The sequence below is a fragment of the Myotis lucifugus genome, unplaced genomic scaffold (assembly GCF_000147115.1).
Source record: "Myotis lucifugus unplaced genomic scaffold, Myoluc2.0 scaffold_142, whole genome shotgun sequence".
NCBI lineage: Eukaryota > Metazoa > Chordata > Mammalia > Chiroptera > Vespertilionidae > Myotis > Myotis lucifugus.
In genome coordinates, this window is record NW_005871190.1 from 2,055,453 (window position 1) to 2,074,758 (window position 19,306).

Genomic DNA, 19,306 nt, shown 5'->3' on the forward strand with positions numbered 1-19,306 from the left:
TAAGAGGCATGGTTTTTAATGCCGTTCTTTCCTCTGGTTCTTTGAAGGAAAAGTCTGGCGAGAAGAAACCTGTTTTATTGGATGTTCTGGTCTATTTGTGGTCCTGTATTCTCACATTGAAACTAGTGATCACTTCCTCTGGAGCCTAAAGACATTTAAATGAGTAATTTCCAGAAGCACCTGCCATTTCTGAGAAAAAGGCGCCACTTCTGCAGGGAAGACACAGCTCATCTTCACCTTTCAGACCTGTGGGATGGATCACAATCCTATTACCTGCAGTGGCTAAATTCTCTCCATTCTGTTTCTGAGGTGCTTGCCATGCTGTATCTCTCCACCTGTTATTGAGACATGTGTATTCTTCATCCCACCTGCCAATTTAGAACTGCACATTTCATACTTGCAAGATCAATGCAATTAGTGCTTGAAAAGGAATCTCCTGGCTGTTCCTGCCAGTAGTTAGTTGGCTTGTTTTAATTATGACAGCATATCTCTGCTCTTACAAAAATGAAAGGATGCCAAGATAGTCTGTGCCCACCCCCAAAGGCTGTGAGCCCTCACTTAAAGATAATAATTTCCACAAAGCTGAGGTCTTCTTAATTGCATGTCTTCAAGGCACCTAGTTATCTTGACATACTTAAAATACCTAAAAATGACTGAATAGCCATGATAATAATAACTTTAAAATGCATGTGCAATAGCATTTTGCAGTGTCCAAAAAGCTTGGCAGTGCTAATGAATTTATGCCTCCTAAGAATCTTTTGCTGTAGGGAGGACACTTTTACTAATCCTCATTATACAGATGAGGGAAACTGAGGCACAAGAAGGTTAAAATATTCAAGTTCTCATAGCCAGTAAATGGCAGACTGGGAGCTTGATCCTAGGTTCTCTGCCTTGACATTCTCTGGTGTTTTCAGTAAAGAATTTCATTACATAAAATGTTGCTGTCTGAATCTTTCTCCTTTCTGTCTAGTTTACCTGGTTCAAGTTCAGCTCACAGTTGCTGCTTCTGTGTGACTCCTCTGTACAAGATGAATTACCTTCCCCAACCCCTCAGGGGTCGCTAACTCTTGGGTTATTTCAGAGCTTAAAGATAGTTTTCTTACTCATTTCAGAAACTGTTTTTGTCACTCTTGGTTTACATAGCAAAATTGAACGTTCTGACAAACTACAGCCCTCCCCCTGAAAAATGCATAGGTACCTATATTTATATCTAAAGACATATCAGTATCACCACCACCACCCATATGCACACACATATACTTAAGGCAACACCTACATCTCCTGTGGCCATTGCACTTTCTTCAGAGCTTTTACTCAATGACTTCATTTTGCCCTTTTCATTTATTTCATGCCACTGTCTTTGGAACATCAATTTTGTATATAATTTGGTGGTTTACAAAGTGAGGTGCTAGCACTACTTTAAGAGGTGGAACTAGTCCAGTTGGTGTTGCTCAGTGGTTGAGCATTGACCTATGAACCCAGAAGGTCACAGTTGGATTCCCAGTCAGGGCACATGCCCAGGTTGCAGGCTCGATCCCCAGGAGGGAGTGTGCAGGAGGCAGCCAATTGATGATTCTCTCATCATTGATGTTTCTATCTCTCTCTCCCTCTCCCTTTCTCTTTGAAATCAATAAAAATGTATATTAAAAAAGAGGAGGGAATATAGTAGCAAAATGAAGAAGCTAGGGTCCCACACAGATTCTCCTGCTTGACTTAAACTTTGAAAAATGAAAGAATTTAACAGATATAATAAAGCTGTCTATACATTTTAGATATATCCTGGCCTCGTGAAAATAAAACAAATCTTAATCCAAGACCTCCTATGATGAAAACAATGCAGATCTGAGACAAAGAAATGGAAGAGGGGGGAGGAGGATGGTGAGAGAGAGAAGCAGGAATATGACTCTTTGGGAAAAGAAAAAATATAGACCAGGTGCATGTGGAGTTGAGCTTATTATCTGGCAATAATGTAGAATTCTTTCAGATCTGGAAAGTTTCTAAATTATACATTTTAGAAAGAACTCAAACCTAGTAGTTTGAAGCAATATTCTTTTATTTATGTTAATAACACAAAGTGAAAATTAGTTACATAATTGAATGCTTTCCTCCTTAATATGAAGAAACCAGATAATTTTATAAATGGAATGAATTCAGTCTCTGACTGACTGCATGAAATTAAAAAAAATATATTTTTCTTGATTCTTTTAAGCTGTTTTAAATTAAACTTCATTAGACAGTCAATAATGTAGAAATCTGGTTAATATTAGAGAGAAAGCAAGAACAGACAGAAAGTAAACTGTGGCATTAAAAATAGAAATGTTCATAATAGAAAACATTTTTCGCCCTAACCGGTTTGGCTCAGTGGAGAGAGCGTGAGCCTGCGGACTCAAGGGTCCCAGGTTTGATTGTGGTCAAGGGCATGTGCCTTGGTTGCGGGCACATACCCAGTGGGGAGTGTGCAGGAGGCAGCTGATCGATGTTTCTCTCTCATCGATGTTTCTAACTCTCTATCCCTCTCCCTTCCTCTCTGTAAAAAATCAATAAAATACATTTTAAAAAAAGAAAACATTTTAAAATGCCTTTCTCTTATTTTTTGAAAAATAATTTTCAATCCTATCAAATTCAAGCTTTCCCAATTGTCCACCAAATGTCCCTTCCCATGTTTTCCAAAACCCAATCCAGTTGAGGTCCACACATTGCATTTGGTTTTTGAGCACAGTTATCCTTTCCCACTCACCCCACCACCAAATTTTTGCATGTTGCTTACTTGTTGAAAATTTATCTCTTTGGACATAAACATCACTTTTAAAATAAAGGATTAAATTTGAATGCAATGAAAATATCTTAAAAACCTTACTTACCAAGAGAGAATGGGGAAGCCCATTATGTTGGAAAGCCTCAGAAAAGAAATCTGTACTGTGGTCCAATCTCTGGTGTCCTCCGTATTCTGCCTCATCTGAATCGAGCACAATTTTGAATGTATGGTTCTTAAGGAATCAGACCGGTTTCAGGAGTAGAATGAGACATGGTAAAATATGTTATCAAACAGCAATTTAAAAATGTGTACTCTGAACACTGTGAAATCATAATTTGTGCTAAATACGCATTCCTATTCGATTTTGGAGATTCTCCTGTTTGAAAAGGGCTTTATAGATACCTAGTCCACACCCCGATGGGATCCTTGTAATCCTCTTACCACAGCTCATCTCCTGCTCATCTAGCCTGGGCCTGAATGTACTATTCATGGGGAATCTATATCTCTCTTAATGCAATCCATTCCATTTGTTAGAAATTCTCCACTAAGAACAGCAATTTTACTGCTTGGTATTACTTCTACCCAGAAAATCCATAAGGAATAAGTTCAAAATATAGTAACCATTCAAATATTTAATAATAGTTATGTTATCTCCATGTGTGTGTGTGTGTATATATATATATATTAGTAACTACATATTAAATATAATCTCAGAACCTTTGATCAGCCCTCATTTGGTAAGGCTTTTTAGTTCTTCCCACCTCTAAATTAATTCCAATTTTCCAGACCCTGGTTAAGGTGAGGAACACAGAAGTGAAGCAAGTGTCCATGTGTGGTCTGAAGAGTTCAACCAAGTGAGCTAACTCCTCCCAGTGGTCACAGGCAGCACATTGCTAATAATACAAAAGATCATGTAAAGATACTATCCATTACGCCACAGGAGGATTCATGATGCAATCACATGATCTTGCTAGAATTTAACATTTGGTTCTTCATTGAGTTTATTAGGCATGTTAGAATTACCCTATTTACAACAAAACAAACTATGGTTATGTTCAAATTTATTATGCTCAGAATATCTAGACTTGACACTTTGATACAAAATTCCACAAGAATATGTAATAGGTACTTAAATTTATTTTTTAAAATTGAATTTATTGGGGTGACATTGGTTAATAAAATTATATGTTTCAGATGTACAATTCTGTAATATATCATCTGTATATTGTATTATGTGTTCAATACTCAAAATCAAGTCTCCTTCCATCACTATTTATCCCCCCCATACCCTTTCCTACTTCCTCCCACCTGTTATCTGTGTCTATGAGTTTTTTTGTTTGTTTGTTTGTTATGTTTTGCTTAATCTCTTCACCTTTCTCTCCCCTCAGACAGCTGTCAGACTGTTCTCTGTATCTATGAGCTTATTTTTATTTTACTTCTTGGTTTACTTTGTTCATTATATTCCACATATAAGTGAAATCATACGGTTCTTGTCTTTCTCTGACTGGCTTATTTCACTCAGCATAATACTAATAATCTCCAGGTCCACCCATACTGAGAAATCTTAAATTTCTTTAGCCTAAGGAGGGATATAAATAGGTTTAAGTATTTTGTATATTTTTTTTCTGGTATATAAATCTGTAATTTCGGAAATGTTTGGATATTTTTATTATAGCAAAATTATCACTTTAAGAGTACATGTAGGCAACAAACAATGACCATCACTGTCATGCCTAGGGAACCCTGTTTAGGTAGGAGATTCAGATGGACTTGCTTATAGGAACTTTGCTGGGACTGGTGGCTCCATTTCAGTCAATCCAGGTCAGCCTGCTCTGATTCAAATTCAAATGGATAATCAACACATTAGTGTGTTTAAAGAAGAAACACACACACACACAGAAATAGAGAGAGATTGAGATTCAAAAGATGACTACTAGGCACAGGCACATTCTAAAGTCACTAAACATAGCTAGAAATAAATTGAACACACCAATTTATTTAGTGGTAAAATATGAGTAGTGAAAATAAGTAATTGGAGATACAGTAAATAAATGAAGCATTGTGGAATGAAAGGAACTACTAAAACAAGTTTAGCTTTCGTTCTTCATCCTAGTTAATGAAATACTTATACAAATCTTCAAAAAGCAAAAAAAGCCATAACTGGTTAGGCTCAGTGGATAGAACGTCGGCCTGCGGACTGAAAGGTCCCAGGTTCGATTCCAGTCAAGGGCATGTACCTTGGTTGTGGGCACATCCCCAGTAGGGGGTGTGCAGGAGGCAGCTGATCGATGTTTCTCTCATTAATATTTCTAACTCTCTATCCCTCTCCCTTCTTCTCTGTAAAAAATCAATAAAATATATTTTTTTAAAAAAGCAAAAACATAACCATTGCTGGTTAACAACATTGATTATTGGTAGCAATGTCAGAAGAAAGCAAGTTTAACATTAAAAGCAGCGGATCCCAATCTGCGGGATGATCGTCACTGTTTGTTGGGTTATTATAAGGGCCTCACCAAATGAGGGATTATGTTATTACAAGGGAGTGGAAATCTACAGGAGCATTAGGCATTGTCTGAAGACTAAGTTATGTTATTATACACATTTGATACTATATTTCAAATAATGTACATTTTTTGATTAATAAGATATAGATTCATTAAAAAGACAGAATTTATACAGTTTTTGCCTATATAATCTCTCAATCAAGGAGAAATTGTTCTTTTAGAAAACTGTTATATAAGGATCCATTGCTTTTTGACATTGAAAGGGATCATCATACTAAAAATGGTTAGAATCTACTGACTTAATATATGTAATTTGTAGCCATAAAGGAAAAGCTTTCAAAACCCATAATGAAAGTTTCAAAACATCAGTTTAGACCTATTTCTCTGATCTATAATTTGAAGAAAAATGTTGCTGTAGCCATTTTTGGAATTACCCAGACCTCTGTGTATGGTATTACCTAGGGAACACAATAACTTCCTTTAGAAAATGCAACCCTTAATTCCAGAAAGTCCAATGATTTAAAACACTTATTCAAAGTAATGATTATGAAAGAGCTTAATCATTATAAATTACTACCACATATCATTCAGGTATCAGGAAAATGCCATCTTTCCAGAACATTGCTTAAAACAAAAATTTTTAAATAGGTTATTTGAGGAACTGGATATTTTTTTCCCTATTCTCTCATTCAGGCAGTACTTCACTATCCCCTGTGGTCGATAGCCTGAGGTTAATCAAGTCTGAGTGGAAATGGGACTGTAGACAGAGGCAGGTCTCTGAAGGCCTTGAGTCTTTGCCTGATTTAATACCTAGCTAGGAAAATCAAATCCTGGTGCACATCTTGGTCCTTTCCAAAGATACCCAGCCCCAGCAGAGGGAGCCAGAAGCTGTAGATTGCTGACAGCTCCAAACAGGGTACTCAGGGTCAGTCACAAACAGTGTTTAATATTGTCCTGTGCTAGAGATTGGGAGACATAGCAGATCTACCTAATACATAGACACAAACCCAAACACGTAGCCAAAATAGGGAGACAAAAAAAAAAAGGCCCCAAATGAAAGAACAAGAGAATTCTCCAGAAGAAGAGCTAAATGAAATGGAGATAAGAAATTTATCAGACATAGAGTTCAGTATAATGATGGCAAAGATGCTCAACAAAGTGAGAAAAGATATAGTAACTATGAAGAATGACATAGCACTAATAAAGAACACATTGGAGGGAATACACATCAGACTAGGGACAGCCAAGGATCTGATCAGTGAATTAGAAGACAAGGTAGAAAAAAATCACTAAATCAGAGAATCAAAAAGAAAAAAAAACAATAAATAAAACAGGAAGGCAGCTTAAGGGAGCAGTGGGACACATGAAATGTAACAATATTTTCATAATAGGTGTGCCAGAAGGCGAAGAAAGTAAGCAAGGGATAGAGAACATGTTTGAAGAAATAATGTCAGAAAACTTCCCTAACCTGGTGAAGGAAAAAATCACACAAGTTCAGGATATACAGAGTGTCCCAAGCAAGAAGAATCTGAACAGGCCCACACCCAGACACATATTTAAAATGCCAAAAATTAAAGACAAAGAGAGAATCTTAAAGGCAGCAAGATAAAAGGAAACTGTTACCTACAAAGGAGCTCCCATAAGGCTGACACCTGATTTCTCATCAGAAACTCTATAGGCCAGAAGGAAATGACATGAAGTATTCAAGGTAATGAAAAACAAGGATCTGAAACCAAGATTACTATATCCATCAAAGCTATCATTCATGGTGAAATAAAGAGTTTCCCAGACACACAAAAAAAAGGTTAAAGGGGTTTATTCCCACCAAACCAGCACTGCAGGAAATGCTAAAGGGACTGTTGTGATGAGAAAAAGAAATAGAGAGAGAAACCTAGGCATACAGAATTAAAATGGCAATAAATAAGTACCTATCTTGCCCTAACCGGTTTGGCTCAGTGGATAGAGCGTCAGCCTGCAGACTGAAAGGTTCCAGGTTCGATTTCAGCCAAGGGCATGTACCTTGGTTGTGGGCACATCCCCAGTAGGAGGTGTGCAGTAGGCAGCTGATTGATGTTTCTCTCTCATCGATGTTTCTAACTCTCTATCCCTCTCTCTTCCTCTCTGTAAAAAATCAATAAAATATATTAAAAAAATAAGTACCTATCTTTATATATAAGCCTAAGTCGACCAGTAGCTATGATGTGCACTGACCACCAGGGGGAAGATGCTCAATGCAGGAGCTGCCCCCTGGTGGTCACTGTGCTCCCACAGCCAACATCCCACAGCCCCTCCCCCTGGCTGACCTGCCCCCATCAGCCCCTTGTGCTAAACCATTCGTAAAGACCTGCTTCTGGGTCAGGGTTTTGTACGTAGCAGAGCAGCTCCCTTGCTGTGATCTATTGAAAGCCAGCTCTCGACACAAGGGTTTGTCTTGCTTCCATCCTCTCCCTTCCCCGGGGGCCACCTGCCTGCCGCGGTGGTGGCACGGTGGCGAGGGAAGGAGGGGGAGGGAGTCGGGGAACCATGTGGTAGCGGGTCACCAATGGCGGCATCGGCATCTGTTCCTTTTGCACCTGGCCCAGCGACCATTGCCTCCCGTGGTCCCTCTCCCCTGGCCGGCTAACCTCCCGCCATGGTCCCTCCCCCGGCCAGCCAACCTCCCGCAGTCCTCCCCCATCCCCCCGTGCACAAATTCATGCACCAGACCTCTAGTCAATAATAATCTTAAATGTAGATGAGTTAAATGCTCCAATCAAAAGGCATAGGGTAGCTAAATAGATACAAAAACATGAACCGATTATATGCTGTCTACAAGAGATCCACTTCAGAACAAAAGACTCACACAGGATGAGAGTGAAGGGATTGAAAAAAATTTTCATGCAAATGGAAATGAAAAAAAAAATCTGGGGTCACAATACTCATATCTGAAAAAATAGACTTTAAAATGAAGAACATCACAAGAGTTAATAAAGGTCATTACATAATACTAAGGGGTTTGATCCAATAAGAGGATATAACCCCAGTAAACATATATGCACCTAACATAGGAGAAATCTAAATATATATTAAAAAAAAACCTTCTAGAGGACTTTAAGGGTGAGATTGACAGCAATACAGACATAGTAGAGGACTTTAATACACCTCTGACTTTACTGGAAAGATCTCCCAGGCAAAATATTAATAAGGAAACAGACTCTAAATGACACACTGGATCAGATGGATTTAATTGACGTTTATAGAACATTTCACCTAAAAGCTGCAGAATATACATTATTCTCAAGTGCACATGGGTCATTCTCCAAGATAGACCACTTGAAAGGACACAAAATAAGTCTCTACAAGTTCAATAAGATTGAAATTATAACAAGCATCTTCTCGGATCACAATGGAATGAAATTAGAAATCAACTACAGTAAAAACACTCAAAAATATTCAAACTCATAGAGGCAAAACAGCATGTTATTAAACAATGAAAGGGTTACAAATGAGATCAAGCATGAAATCAAAAACTTCCTGAAAACAAATGAAAGTGAACACACAACAATCCCAAATCTATGGGACACAGTGAAAGCAATGGTCGCCAGGCCAGGTGCAGAAGGAAGAGATGCCGATGCTGCCATTGGTGACCTGCTACCACGTGGTTCCCCGCCTCCCCACCTCCTCCTTCCCTCGCCACCGCGCCACCACCACTGCAGACAGGTGGCCCCCGGGGAAGGGAGAGGATGGGAGCAAGACAAACTCTTGTTCTGAGAGGGAAAATCATAGTACTACAGGTCTACTTAAAAGAGAGAGAGAGAGAGAGAGAGAGAGAGAGAGAGAGAGAGAGAGAGAGAGAGAAACATTAATAACAAACTATTTAACCCTACAACTTAAAGAATTAGAAAGAGAACAACAAGAAAAGCCCAGAGTAAGTAGAAGGAAGGAAATAATAAATATTAGAGCAGAAATTAGATAGGCTAAAAAACAAAAACATCAATGAAAGGAGAACTGGTTCTTTGAAAAGATAAATAAGATTGATGAACCTTTAGTCAGACTCATCAAGAAACAAAGAGAGAGGACCCAAATAAATAAAATCAGAAACAAAAGTGGTGAAGTAACAACTGACATCTCAGAAATACAAAGAATTTTAAGAAAATACTATGAACAACTATATGCCAAGAAACTGGATAACATAGCTGAAATGGACAAATCCCTAAAAAATATACTCTTCCAAAACTGAATTAGAATACCTGAATAGGCCAATAACAATTGAAGAAATAGAGAAGTAATAATAATAATAATAATAATAATAATAATAAAAACCCAGAAAACAAAAACCTTGGTCCAAATGGCTTCACAGGGTAGTATTTCCAAATCTTCAAAGAACAACTAACGCCTCTCCTCCTCCAACTATTTCAATAAATCCAAGAGGAAGGAACACTTTCAAGCTGTTTTTATGAGGTCAGCATTATTCTAATTCCAAATCCAGATAAAGACACAACACAGAAAGAGAATTACAGGCCAATATGCCAGATGAACACAGATGCTAAAATCATCAAGAAAATTTTAGCAAATCAGATCCAGCAATATATTAAAACTAGAGGCCCGGTGCACGAAATTTGTGCAAGGGGCTCGGCCCCCGCAGCCACGGCGGCTGACTCTGCCTCGGCCCCCATGGTACCACGGCTTAGTCCGGAAGGTCGCCCGGTCTAATTAGCATATTACGTTTTTATTATTATGTATAGTATCAGAAGTCCTAGCCACAGCAATCAGACAAGAAGAAGAAAATAAAGGCATCCAAATTGGAAAGGAGGATGTAAAAACTCTCATTATTCACAGATGACATGATACTGTACATAGAAAACCCACAAGACTCCACCAAAATCCTACTAGATTTAATAAAGGAATTTGGCAATGTAGCAGGATACAAAGTTAACACCCAGAAATCAATGGCATTTTTTATACACCAATAATTAATTCTCAGAAAGAGAAACTAAACAAACAATCCCATTTACCACTGCAATAAAAAAATTAATATACTTAGAAATAAACTTAACCGAGGAGATAAAAGACTATTACTTGGAAAACTACAGAATATTGAACAAAGAGATAGAGGAAGATATTAACAAGTGGAATAATATACCATGTTCATGGATTGGTAGAATCAACATCATTAAAATGTCCATACTAGCCAAAGAAATCCACAGATTCAATGCTATCCCTATTAAAATATCAACAGCATATTTCATAGATCTAGAACAAATACTCCAAAAATTTATATGGAATCAAAAAACACCCTGAATAACTGCAGCTATCTTGAGAAAGAAGGACTAATTGGAGGGATTATAATACCAGATAATAAGTTACAAAGCCACTATACTCAAAACAGCCTGGTGCTAGCATAATAACAGGCATGTAGATCAATGGAACAGAACAGAGACTCCAGAAATCAACCCAAACCATTATGCTCAATTAATATTTGACACAGGAGGCAAGAACAAACAATGGAGTAAATTAAGCCTCTTCAATAAATGATGTTGGGAAAATTGAACAGATACATGCAAAAAAATGAAACTAGACCACTAACTTACACCATACATAAGAATAAACTCAAAAATGGAGAAAAAACTTAAATATAAGTTGTAAAACCATAAAAATCCTAGAAGAAACCACAGGCAGCAAAATCTCAGACATCTCCTAGGGCAAGGGAAACTAAGGAGAAAATAAACAAATGGGTCTACATCAAAATAAAAAGCTTCTGCACAGCAAAAGAAACCATCAACAAAAAGAAAAGAGAGCTTTCTACATGGGAGAATATAGTTGCCAATGATACATACAATATGGGGTTAATTTACAAAATATACAGGGAATTGGTACAATTTAACGAAAGGAAGACAATCTAATTTTAAAATGGGCCAAGGACCTAAATAGAAACTTTTCCAAAGTAGACATACAGAAGGCCAAGAAACATAAGAAAAGTAATTGATCATCAGAGAGATGCAAATTAAAACAACAATTAGGTATCACCTAACACCTGTCAGAATGGCTACCATCAACAAATCAAGAAATGACAAGTGCTGGTGAGGATGTGGAGAAAAGGGAACCCTAGTACGCTGCTGGTGGGAATGTGGACTTATGCAGCTATTATGGAAAACCGTATGGAGTTTTCTCAAAAAAGTAAATATGGAACTGCCATTTGACCCAGTGATCCCACTTCTCGTAATATATTCTAAGAAAACTAAAACACCAATCAGGAAGAATGTATGTACCCCTATGTTCATAGAAGCACAATTTACAATAGCTTATATGTGGAAACACCCCAAGTGCCCATTAGTAGATGAGAGGATAAAAAAGCTGTGGTACATTTACATCATGGAAAGATCTCTTACCCTATGAGACCGCATGGAGGGACCTGGAGAGTACTATCCTAAGCAAAATAAGCCAGTCAGAGAAAGACAAGTATCCCCATAATCTCACTCATACGAGGAATCTATTGACTAAAATAAACTGTTGAACAAAATAGATCCAGAGATAGAAGCATGGAAAAGCCTGTGGAATTTCAGAGGGGAAGGTGGAGGTGGGTGGGTGGGTGGGAAAAGATCAACCAAAGAACTTGTATGCATATATGCATAACCCATGAACACAGACAATAGGGTGGTGAAGGCCTGGGGCATGGGACAGGATAAGCTATAAGGGGTCAATGGAGGGGGGGAGGGGCATATGTAATACTTTCAACAATAAAGATTTAATTGGGAAAAAAAACACCTAATAAATGCAAGATAATAATTAAAAAAAAGGTTTGTGAGAAAGGTTATGACAATAAAGAAAATTAAACTGGACATCAGGGGTAGAATTAAATAGACAAGGGAAATTCCAAGTCAGAGAAATCAGTCAGGAATCTAAAAACAGTCAGTGGATAGGAATTTGGATAAACTCAGATAGTGCAAATGGACAGACATAGGTACCTCAATGAGATTTTCAATGTACATCTGACTATACTCAGATAGTAAGGAAACTGATGCTCAATTTGGGGAAAGAAAAGTGGAAGAAGGGAATTTCTGTGCCCAAAGACCCACAATTAGTTCAGTGGCCAAGATGGAACACACATGTAATTCAAATGTAGATCTAATTACCCTACTCTCTACAAGAAGGCACCTGTTTAATGCTGAGAACCAGGCAAAATGTTTTCATATGAAGTTTCTTGTTTAATGCTAGAGTTGAGATCTAAGAATAAAGAGGCCATAATGAATATGGCAGAGAATAAAAATAAGAAAAGCAGATAAAACAATATACATCTAAATGATTAATCTAAAGAAATTTAAAAGATTGGCATTGAAAGACAGAATTCTCCACATTCCATATACTGGTAGAGTCTGAATGTCTATGAAGTTTACTACATTAGCTCCAGATCCATTTCTTATTCCTTTGTTTCATTTGGTCATTTTATTGGTGAATATAAAATATTGAACCAAAGTTTACCTTGCTCAATTTGGGAAAATACAATAGGAAAAGAATAATAGAATGATAGAATTATTACGGCAATTTTTTAAAGGAGATCAAATAGGTCCCTATGTAATATGCCATCTTATATAATAGAAGCCTAATATGTTAAGTGTCCGGTCGTCCATTCAAGCAATCAAAGCTTAATATGCTAATAATATGCTAAGGCCGCTCAACTGCTCGCTATGACGTGCACTGACTACCAAGGGGCAGATGCTCTGACATGTAGGTTAGCTTGCTGCTGGGTTCCGGCCAATTGGGACTGAGCGAGATGGACCAGACATGCCCTGGAGCCCTCCCGCGGTCCCTCCCTGGCTGGCCAACCTCCCACTTCCCTCCCTGGCCCCAATCGTGCACTGGTGGAGTCTCTCGACCTGGCCTGTGCCCTCTTGCAATCCGGGACCCGGCAGAGGATGTCAGAGAGCCGGTTTTGGCCAGGCCAAGGCACTCCACTGGTTCAAGAATTCGTGCACCAGGCCTCTAGTTCAAAATATTATGATTTCTTATTTCAGATTTAAGAGTTTCCTATGTATTTGATATATCTATCAAGAGGTTAAAATAGGTAAGAAGTTTTAAGCATTATTTTATAATCTATGTCCTTAATTCTGAACCGAGGAAGAGGCATGCTCTGAAGACTTGTACTAATAAGAAAAGTAAAGACCAGGGAAGGCATGAAGACTCTTCAATTCAATGGCTCTTTAAACACTTCAAAAGCTGCTGTATTTGTTCAGCCGCTTGATAAAGTGTCTGTTCAAAGTACAAGGATTTTGATGTAAGAAGTACTATCATTTATATCATTCTGCACTTCACTCCTGCTGATGAAGCTAAGAAAATATATTATAAGGTAATCCCTGAGCCTTCAAACTGAGTGACAATGAAAGGGGTTCTCCAGTGTCTAAGATGACCATGAAGATGGCAAAGCTGGTAAGTTACCATGTATTTTGAGATGTAAGATATCATTTTAAGATGAAGTGTGTGTGTGTGTTTGTGTGTGTGTGTGATGCTATATATATATATATATATATATATATATATATATATATATATCAATAAAAAGAAAAAATCATTATCATGGCAATCATCTATGATAATAAAAGTGTAATATGCTAATTAGACCGGACATCCTTCCAGATGTCCTTCTGGACAACCTTCCGGATGAAGCTGGGGCTGTGAGAAAAGCCTGAGTGCCAGGTGCTGCTGGCGGCCAGAGGGTAACCCAGGTCCTGGGTGCCAGAGGGAAGCCGGGGGAAGGAAGGCCTACTCTTGCATGAATTTCATGCATCAGGCCTACAGTTGTAAGATAAATCCCAATTAAAGACATGTTAATCCTGGCTGGTGTGGCTCAGTGGTTGAGTGTTGACCTATGAACCCAGAGGTCACGGTTCAATTTCATATGCCTGGGTTTCAGTTCTATCCCCAGTGTGGGGTGTGCAGGAGGTAGCCAATCAATGATTCTCTCTCATCATTGATGTTTCTATCTCTCTCTCCCTCTCTCCTCCTCTCTGAAATCAATAAAAAACATATATTAAAAATGTGATAAAATGTGATTAAACATGTACATCTGGGAATTGATAAATACAAAATAGGTGAATACAAAATATTGATCCAAAATATTTTCCTTGATCAATTTGGGAAAATATAGTAGGGGGGAAAATGATGGAATTTTGATATGGAGATTTTTTTAAAAGGAGATGATTGGGATATCATTTAAAACTATTTAAATATTTAGAAACAAACAAAAAACCAAGGTCATGGATACAGAGAACAAATTGGTAGTTGACAGAGGTAGGAGTGGGGGTTGTGTTGAATGAGTGAAGAAGATCAAAAGGTTATGGACATGAAACTAGCATATTGTTTTCAGATCTGAATCTTTCATCACCCCACCTATCTTATCTAACAAAGAGGGAATATGCAAATTGACTGTCACGCTGTAATGGTCAAGATGGCTGCACCCACAGCGGAGGCAGGGATTCCATAACACAAGATGGCTGTGCCCACAGCGGAGGCTGAGTTCCCGTAATGAACCTTAACAAGCAATCAGCAGGGAGGCTGTGCCACTTTCCTGGCAGGGCTTGACAGGGGACCTGAGGCTGCGCCCCCCGCCCCGGTGCCAGACTGGGGGACCTCAGGCTGTGCCACCTGCCTGGCAGGGCTTGACAGGGGACCTGAGGCTGCGTCCCCCGCCCAGCAGAGCTTGACGGGGACATCAGGCCACACCCCCCATCTGACAGGGCTTGACAGGGGACCTCAGGCTGTGCCCCCTGCCCCAGCACCAGGCTGGGGGACCTCAGGCTGCACCCCCCTGCCCGGTGGGGCTTGACAAGGACCTTAAGGAGTGCCCCCTGCCATGGCCCAGGGGACCTCAGGCCGTGCACCCTGCCCTGGACTGGGGGACCTCAAGGTGCCCCCCACCCAGCGGGGCTTGACGAGGTTGGGGCTGGCCAGGTCTTGATCTAGCCCAAGGGGGGGGGTCGGCCGGGTCTGGGTCTCGCGCGATTTCCAGGTGCACATAGGTGGGTGGGAACTTGACTCTGGTTCCCATGGCATGCCCCAGACTCTGACAGGAGAAAGATTTTCATATACATTTTACTAATTTTCTTTCATCTCTGACACTTCTATGATAGAGAAGGGCAAATAGCAATATTAAAATATTTCCTCTAATTAATTCCCTTTTAATGTGCACACATTTCGTGCACCGGGTCACTAGTATTATTATGATTGCAGTAATTTCTGGGAGCTGAGTAAACTACAGGAGAATCTATATAAAAAGCAGAAAACATTAAATACGAAATTCTGAGGAACTGTAAAAAAAACATCTGGTAGAGTAAGAACAGGTACTGAAAAGCAAGGGGAATTTTATGTTTGTGGCAGTCTAAAAATAATTACCCAGCACAGGACTTGCCACATGTTCTAAAGTAACCCTTCCCTTTTTAAGTTTCATAAATTGAATTTTATTTATTGCCAGCTACAATCCACAAAAACTTAGGTTATGGCTGTATAGCATTTCAAATAGATTTATTCCTTTATTTGATATAGCTAAATTATGCCTAGTTGACTGTCCTGAACCACAGAAAGGGCCATACATTATATCATTTAGTTCCTTTCTCTGGTTTGTTTCCAAATATAGGAGTACCAAAGAATTACGATGTGTTGCTGTATATTTTACAAATCTGTATCTCTGGTAGTGTGAGGTTGTGTGTGTGTGTGTGTGTGTGTGTGTGTGTGTAAGATTTAGCCATTTCCATCTTTCTGTGACCTAGAAGATATGATAATAAATATTCATCACTAAGTTCTGATATTTTAATTATTATTTCAAAACTATTTTATGGCAATGTGGCATTTATTACTTACTTTCAAGGAAAATATCCATTTAGCTTATTTTCTCCCCTTGATTTTTGTTTAAAAAAATATCCCAATACTATAATAATTTAAAAATAAAATCAAAACCGATAGTAATGTAAAAATATATATATAATTTACTATAAAATGTAGTAAAACTATATTTTAAAATAAAATGGATGCCAAATAAAACCTCTATAAGGGGGCAATGTGTTCTTGTTTAGTCTTAGTTCATGTTAAAAATTTGGTGTCCATGGTAAAAGCAATAGCTTCATGCAGGGGCTACATATATTAGTATGTTCATGTTTGTGAAGACTATCTTCATTAAAAACTTAAATGACAACCACACATTTTAATTAAGTGTAAAACATAACTACACATCTAGTATAAGCTAGGTTGTGACAGTTTCATCTAAAATAGGTTTCTGATTTGACACGAAAAAATTAACTCCAATTTCTGCAAGCTTACTTCCTTAGCTGTACATTTCTAGAAAATATACAACACACAAAAGCAATAAAACAAGCTCAAAGAATGAAGGGATCAAATATTAATGGATTGTTATGTCTTTTGCAAGGCATTTTCATGCAAACTATTAGTTTATTCTTAGGCATGTGTAATAACACACATCAGTAAATAGCAAATGGAATGATAATACTAAATTTTTAGTGCTGCATGTTTCTTTATGCAAATAGAAAATATATTCTAAGTACTTTACAGAATACTTTGACTAATGTAATTAGGACCTTTTCTTTGTCCTAGAAGATTTTGTAACTTGAATTTAAAAATGTCATTGTTTCTCACTAACTCAAGAAAAAATAATAATGAAAAAATATGACCGTATTTCGAGCCTCATCTGCCTCGAAAATAGTTGTTCTCTGTCATTAAAGATCACCCAAAGAACTTGTAAATTCAATTATTTGATGAAGCCCTAGCAATTATTTAGAACTGCAAAAGAAAAAAAAATGACAGATTTTTATTCACCTTTTAATAACAAACTTTGTCATCAAAAGGAGTTTCAAACACACAGATTCAACTTTATTTTACAAACACTATGCTTTTCAATTAAAAATAATTTTGACTTAAGCTATAAAGAAATACCTTTCCTTAAACTTGCTATAATACAGACTTCAGTGGAGTCCAATGCAATATATATATAAATGGAAAATATAATTGGAAACTTCAAAGTCCCTGAAAAATAACGATAATTATAAGCAGTACGCAAGCATCATCTCAGTCATTTCATACAGACAGACAGAAGAAGCATCCTAAAATGTAAAATACAGTAGTAGCATTAATGGGTTTTGAGGTCCAACAATTACATTGTAATCCTAGTTCTGCCAATTATCAAGTATGTGTCCCAAACAAGACAGTGAACTTCCTACAGGCTCAGTTTCTTGTTAGTAACACTGAGGTTCTGTCTCAGAAGGCTGGGAGGATTACCTGAAGCAATCAATGTACATCAAGTGCTTAACACAATGGCTAGCATTAAAAATACCCTCTGATTATTAGCTGCTGTTTATATTATTATCATTGTAGACCCTGGACCATTTAAACTGATGTCTTAAGTGATGAAAAATGTAAAGTGAATTCATTTATTCCCTAGCTTACTTTTTACACCCAACTTGGCCTCTTCTTCCTAGAGGAGCTTTATTTGCATTCCCTTCTCCCTAGAATCTGAACATTTTCCCTGTTATATAAAATGTTTAATCTTTGAGCTTAGACTCTTTGAGGACTGGACACCTTTTTAAATTTTAAGCTATTGCTGCTCAAGCTTCTGAAAAGATTAAGAACGTAGTATGAACACACTAACTGAAAAGCAAACACCTCCCACACCCTCTTATCCTTGTCCTGATTTTTCACCACAGTATTGTCAACTTTTAACACGCTATAAATTTAATTATTACGGTTTTCTATCTTCCAATATTAAAATACAATCTATAATGGGTTTCTGTATTTCCCCATGCCCTCCTCCCTTCTACACAGGACCTAGATTAGTATTTGCCATATCTGTTGAGTAGATCTTCCTTTCATTGTTTTCCTATTGTAATATCCTCCTTGGGTTATGATCTATGCATGCTTTTGCTAAATTTTAAGAAATAATTTGATACTGCTTTGGCCATAAAAATACAACTTTGATTTTCTTCCCTCTTTTGATGGGGTTAAATTTTAGATCTGTACAATATAAATTCTAACACAATCTCATTTTATTATCTATAAAGGTTTACCTGGACATTTAAAAATATTATTCCTTCTTTTAGGAGAAGTCTCAATCCTTAAACAAATGTATGTCAGTTTGGAGCAATAAATTCTCAGGTGAATAACTCTGGTGAGCACTGGAGATAGACATTTCATGTAATTTTTAATTGGCGTGTTTACTAAAATCATATACATAACACTTTGCATTATCCATTTGGCTGGTTAGCTTTCTCTAAACAGAAGGCTGAACTTAAGCACAGGATATCAAAATGACATATATGCACTTGGATATATTTTCTAACACTTTACCACCATCTGCCAGATAAAGACTGCAAAGTATATGAACATTAAAATACGTAAACTCTGAAATCTTACTTTTTTATCCTTAAGAGTAGACACATCCTTAGTCTTCATTTGAAATCATAGTTAATAAGAATATAAAAAAGTTAATGTATATTTCTGTTTCTTTTAAGATCAAATAGAAAATCCTAACACTATAGGGCTCACTCTGTGCTTCAGAAAGCTGAATGAGAAGGGGCTGAGCTTGTATCCTGTAAACAAGTGTAAAGCAAAATCTGCAGGTATGTGTATGTGTGTGTTTGTGTGCATACACAGGTGCACATACACGCACATACACACACACATACATGCATCATCACTCCCAATCATTCCTAAGCACTTCTGGGCATATAGCCCATAACTATCATAGCTATACCTAGATTGATGATTGTGAGGGAAAAGATTCAAAGTAAACATTTCTCGGAGTCACAAACAAACAGTAGTAGGAGGGCTTTAACCATACACACACACATACACATGATTGCTAATAAATCTATTTTTCAGGGGTAAAACAAATCTAATACAGTACCTTGCAATCATTTTTAGAACAAGCACATTAGTTTCATCTTACTAGGAAGACATAGAAAACAATAATAGAAGGAAAGAATAGAGCTGCAAAATTATTTGTGCAAAGTGCATGTTGTAAAATTCAAAAATAAATCAACAACTGTGTTGGTTATGATAGTCAAACACA

At 37.6% G+C, this 19,306-nt stretch overlaps 1 protein-coding gene across 1 annotated transcript in view; it reads right to left on the minus strand.

The window, feature by feature from the left end:
• The window catches only part of GBE1 (1,4-alpha-glucan branching enzyme 1), a 270,676-nt gene that overhangs the window by 8,759 nt on the left and 242,611 nt on the right, over positions 1-19,306 (minus strand). Inside the window, exon 15 of the mRNA XM_023758898.1 lies at positions 2,862-2,979. Coding sequence (XP_023614666.1) covers positions 2,862-2,979 — 118 coding nt within the window. The remainder of the gene's footprint in view (positions 1-2,861; positions 2,980-19,306) is intronic.